Source organism: Monodelphis domestica, chromosome 3 (assembly GCF_027887165.1).
Source record: "Monodelphis domestica isolate mMonDom1 chromosome 3, mMonDom1.pri, whole genome shotgun sequence".
NCBI classification, from domain to species: Eukaryota; Metazoa; Chordata; class Mammalia; order Didelphimorphia; family Didelphidae; genus Monodelphis; species Monodelphis domestica.
In genome coordinates this window covers 309,043,335-309,049,334 of record NC_077229.1, presented here as the reverse complement: position 1 = coordinate 309,049,334, position 6,000 = coordinate 309,043,335, and the positions used below count along the sequence as shown (strand labels likewise).

The following is a 6,000-nucleotide window of genomic DNA, read 5'->3' as shown; positions in this document are numbered from 1 at the left end:
CCATGCCTTTGCACCAGGGTTTCTCATGAAGACTATTTCCCAAAATTATGACCTATTTCCAGTTTAATTTTTTTTAAAGTCACTAAACTGTCTTAACAATACATAAAGCCCTTTAATATACTTTGTTTCCAAAACTTCTTTTTTTTTTTGCATATAAAAATCAAACACCAGGTAAGAAAAATCCTGAAGTGGGGTACAATCCAATTCAACAGATATTTTTAAAATGTAGGCCTACTATGTGCAAACTACTTTTTATGTAGTTACAGAGTTCTCTTGTTTACCCTGTCTTCTAAATACCCTGGCTATCCCTAGTGTGTCTGAGGGCCACCCTATTCTGTTTCTTTGACATGCCCAAGAAAGATTCACAGTAGTTTCTGATATATTGCATCATTCCCTTATGCCCTCCTGTCTTCTCTCTCCTGAGATTATTTCTGAGAAGTAGAAGGCAGTATGGTATAGGGAAGAGAGAAGCTGGCTCTAGAATTACAGGAACTGGGTTCAGATTCTAATTCCGTTATAACCTGTGTTATTCTGGGCAAATCTTTAAAATTAGATAAGCCTGGTGCCCCCCAAACCAGGTTTAAGGTGTTCTTTAAGGTCCTTTGCAATTCATGACATAAAATTCAATGAAGGATATTTCTCTATTAGTCAATATAAACTTATTAAGCACATATTAATCAAAGATTGAGGAGTTACTGCGCTCTAGATAGCTGTTTTCAAAGTTGGATAGAAGCTTAATTGTTATGGAAGGTGGGGGGCGGGGTTAATGAGGGAGGAAGTTCTAATAAAAAAAAAGAAAAGAAAAAAATCCAGTCATTAGAGTGTTCTTTTATGTCAGTTAGTACTGTACAATCATCCCCATGGGATGTTTCCTGATAATCTTTCCACTCCTGGGGCAAAGAGACTTATTAAGACTTGCCTCTTTTGGAATACATGCTCCACCCCCTGTGAATTCGTAAAACCCCCTGTTTCTCTTGTCTAGCTTTATGCTTCTAAGTTATATAAAGTAGGACTTTAGACGCACTCTCTCACTTTCTGCAAAACAAACCTCTCAGTCTCTGAGCTTTACACACACACACACACACACACACACACACACACACACACACACATATGAACGCACACACATTCGGGAGCTCTCAAAAGCAAAGACACACACACACACAAAATCACACACACAGGCGTACACACACAGACACGCAGAGAACTGGGAAGTTATTACCGCCTCACTGAGCGGCAGCGAACAACAGGCTTTCTAGAAAGTCGGACAGCCAGCCCGGAGAAAAGAAGGTGTGGAAAAGCTGCCCATGGCTGACTTGAGCTTCATTGAAGATTCTGAACCCTACACGGGAAAGGAGGAAGATGATGAAGAGGAGGAGGAGGAAGGTGTGGAGTGGGGCTACGAGGAAGGTAATAGAAAACCCGGCACAGAGTTGGGGTATAGTGGCTGGGAACAAATCTGGCAGATGCTCAGGCTATGGAGGTTGGGACAGTGTTCGTCCTCCGAGTGGGCTTGGGATCTTTTGAGGTGGGTGGGCGGGGCGGAGGTCTGTGGGGATGGTGGCAGCAATGAAGAGAGCAGTCACTTGGCAGACTGGTTGATCCTAGCGGGGGCTGAAGGGTATGGGTGAGGTGAGGTGGGGAGACAGAGGCAACAGCTCCGTTAGGCTCGCTTGTTCCCTTGCTCGCTTGTTCAGCACTGAGAGCTGAGCCGGGTGTGGAGACCCTGCCCTCGGACACTGGGGGAAGGACACTGGGGGAAAGGCCCTGTGGGCGCCAGTTCGGCGGTGTTCTCCTAGCTCCTTCCTGGAGTCCCATCTCCCTTCCTAGCTTCCTAGCAGTGACCTACCTCAAACCTGTGGCCTGATTTTCATTCTAACTGCGACTTAATACAATTTTTGAGGACTAGTCCATAGAAAAGCTTCTCTACCTGTCCCTCTTCTGATTTCCTGAAAATGTTCCTCCTTCTGGGCTCCTTCTGTACCTCAAAACACGATATTTTATTTGACTGTGCTAACTACCTTCCCCAGTTAAATGACCATTTGCCTACAACAGCCAGTGCCTCACCTCAAATCTTTTATCAGTTCCTTATCACTGTATAAACTTGAGTTATATATACATATATACACACACACACATATATATGTATATGTATACACAGACACACATATATACATCTAATCCAGAAGGCATAGACACACACATTTTGTAGTTACCCTAATGACTCCATTAGCTGCAATTCTTTTTAAACTAAATTCTGATGTTTCTGCTAGAAATACAAGAAACATAGCTGATGTGGAATACAAAATGATATATAATGTTGATGGAGCCCTGCTTCACTAGAATCTTTAATTTAGACTAGTGGCATAAAGAATAAAGAGCCAGTCTAGCCACTAGTTAAAGAGACCTGTGTTCAAATTCTTCCTCAGGCACATTCAGGCTGGATGAGCCAAGGCCAGGTCACTTAGCCTCTCATTGCCCCAGATGACTCTACAAGTATGAGTTGTTGGTTTACATCCTTTTAAAAGTTAGAATCATAAAAACAAACAGGAATTTAGTAAAATTAATGTCTTCAAAGTTAATCAAAATAGTTTTAGAGCAACTTTTACTGGACATTTTGAATATGCTATATTAATGAAATTTTATAGTTCTAGTACACATATGAATGAGTGATAAATTGCGAGTGCAACCAGCCTTTTCTATAAGACAATTTCAAATTGAGAGCCTGAAAAAAAGGGAAGGCTTTCTTAGAACTTAGTATCCTAATTTTCTATAATTTAGGGCTACTAATATAATTTTGAATGAGTAATATATATATACAGTGCTTATATTCACACACATAAAATGTATAATTATATCAGTTTATAGAAGAATATAATGAATTCGTATTATATATTTTTCAAATTTGTACACATGGATTCATATATACATGTAATATATACAAGCTCACTATTATCAGTTATCATTTTCTATTTGTCTTCAAAAGCATTTCTTTTTTTAGCATCACAGCTGCCATTCTGTTTGTTCTACATTGAGCATTATTGCAATTACCAACCAGCAAATTTATGGCATTTAGTTTCTCTTGTCATTTTAAGTTAATTTTGCCTTCAAATAATAAATCATGAAATTGTAACTACATGGTACAAATAAAATTATTGTATTGTGCTATAAAACCAGTTCAACATTTTTTGGTTTAAAAATTAGTGGTTTGGGTGACACGGACTCTTTGTACTTTAGCTTTTTCAGAAAGACAACCATTGCTGCAAAATCTAGTGAAATGTATTTATCTTTATTTTGTCTCTAGAATTTCATGAACATGAAACTGTTCATAAAACAAACTATCAGTGCTAGGGCCACAAACAGAAAATATAACTTTGATTTTTGTTTCACACTTTTTATGTGTGTAATGTACAAAAAGGATCACTTTATTTCAACTTGATTACTATGTATTTATTTTTATATCTATTTGTTCTTAGGAGTTGAGTGGGGCTTGGTGTTTCCTGATGCTAATGGAGAATATCAGTCTCCTATCAACTTAAATTCAAGAGAAGCAAGATATGACCCCTCACTGCTGGATATTCGTCTATCTCCAAATTATGTGGTGTGTCGTGACTGTGAAGTCACTAATGATGGACATACGATTCAGATTGTTCTTAAATCAAAATCAGGTATTTAAAAAAATCTCTTTCTTTGGCTCTCATCCTACAGTAAACCAAATTGTTGCTATTATGACCTAAATATTAATTTAAAATGCTCTATGATCATAAGGAGGCAGAAAAAGAAACATTTCTATATTTTCCAAATACATACTAACTTTTCTTATGCATTGTATTTCTTTTTCCTATATTTTTTTACTCACTTGCAAGGCTTTATCAGACTATTATTTATATGAGGTTGAATATGTTTGTATATGTACACATATATTTTTCTATATAAACATCTATATGTATACATGGATACACACATGTGCATATATATGTTTGTGTATGTATATACACATGTATACAGACATATATATATATATTTCCTTCTCAGAATCTTTTTTTTTTGAGATGGTCATAAGAATCATAAGATTATCAGATGATAGGATTGGAGCTGGGAAGGACCTTAGAGGCCATATACTTACACTCTATCATTTTGTCAATGAGCAATGAGGAAACAAATGAAACCCAGAGGGAGGCTGAATATCTTACCTGAAGTTACATAAGGAATAAGCAGTAGAGCTGGAATTTGAAACCAGCTCAATCCAGCATCATTTTACTCTACCATAGTCAGGATGACATCAGGTAGGTGCTATATACTATGATAAAACATTTTCATGGGTGGTAGTACAACTTAATGCACATGGCAAAGGCTATTATTAGGGAAATTGTAGGACTTCAGGAAAGATTTATAAAATCTACACATTACCTAGAATTATCTCACCAGGCTAATTTTTTTAGGGCATCTAGGTGGCACAATGGATAGAGTGCTGGACTTGGAGTTGTGAAGACTCATCTTCCAGAGATCTGGCCTCAGACACTTACTAACTGTGTGACCTTGCACAAGTCACTTAACTCATTTCTCTCAGTTTCCTCAACTATAAAATGAGCTGGAGAAGAAAACAACAAATCAATCCTTTATCTCTGCCAAGACAACTCCAAACTGTGTCATGAAGAGTTGGACATGACTGAACAATAACAAAATCTTCCTTGTTGTACAGGAGGGTTAAATTGAACTGTTTTCATATATAAACTGGACAGGATTGACTAGATGGACCCTGACCTTCTTTAGCTTTGTCTATTTAGGTCTTGGTCTATTCATGTATAAAATTAGGAAGTTGCCCTATATCATCCATAAAGTTCCTTTGACCTTGAAATGTTATGGACCCATGATTTTGTGACTTGAAATTTGCTCAAAATATTTTTCTTAGTTGAATAGAAGTTTTCAGGGGAAGTGTTCAGTTCTGTGACTTCATGGTGATCTGCCAATGCAGATCAATTCTTGCTCTTTCATTTATAATTCCTTTGAGATCTGCTTTGTGCTATGGAGAATGTTAAACAACTTCCCTAGGCTTCCCTAGCCAATATTATAATCTTAAGGTAATTGCCTTAAGTATGGTGACGTTATGTGCCCTTCCACAAAGGGTTCATACAACCAGTATGTGTCAGTCAGGTCAAGGGGACTTGAAGCCACAGTTCTATCTTTGAGTTTGGCTCCTTATCCACCATGCAATACTATGTCTTTCTTCCTTAGAATACTAAGAAAAGTTGGAACACACACACACACACACACACACACACACACACACACAATCCAACAAGCAACATCTCCCCTTCCTCCTTTTGCAAATACATTTTTTTAGGAGTTCAGTTGGATTGTAGTGGATCTGAGATGTGGCATCTTCTTGGGCAACCAGGTCAGGGTTATTTTGGGGAAATGTGTTCTTGGCTTAAGTGTAAGAGAGAAATTCAAAATCATTAGCAGTATCCTAACATTTTCAAATGAAGAAAAACTATTGACCTTTTCTGGAAAACACTTGAGGAAGGATGGAAAATTAGAATATATTTGAATTACATGAGGTGCTTGACAAGCAGTGCCTAAATGTGCTTAAATTAATTCAGAATCAATACATGTGTTATTTCACAGTACAAATTCCTTAGATTTATCATTACTCAGTTCAAGTATTGATTTTTAACTATAGATTAGGCATTAATTATGGATGATTTTGACCCTTAATCTAGAATTAATATTCCATCAGGGAATTGTAGAGTCATGTTTTCTTTCATGCTTGTCCAAGTTTGGTCAAGGTACATGCATTATACACAATATATTATGGATTTTTTAAATTGGGTAAACAAAAGATCCTGTTTTATTACCATGCTCATATCTCAGGTATAATTTTAAACTCAACCTATAACCCAGGTTATTTTGACTGTGACATGAATTGGCATTTCAAATTTACTGGAAGGGGATTGAATGTTAGTTTTTCTTATGTTGAAGATAAGTTTTAAAACATAC

The 6,000-nt window shown here is 37.0% G+C and overlaps 1 protein-coding gene across 2 annotated transcripts in view; it reads left to right on the top strand.

Annotated features, from left to right (window-relative positions):
- The first annotated feature begins 816 nt into the window (after window positions 1–816).
- The window catches only part of CA8 (carbonic anhydrase 8), a 146,582-nt gene continuing 141,398 nt past the window's right edge, over window positions 817–6,000 (top strand). The window contains exons 1-2 of one of the 2 annotated variants that reach the window (XM_001368314.4): window positions 817–1,410; window positions 3,477–3,668. In XM_001368314.4, the coding sequence (XP_001368351.1) occupies window positions 1,308–1,410; window positions 3,477–3,668 (295 nt within the window). In that variant the 5' untranslated portion in view covers window positions 817–1,307. The remainder of the gene's footprint in view (window positions 1,411–3,476; window positions 3,669–6,000) is intronic. The other variant, XM_007487085.3, reaches the window with a different exon arrangement.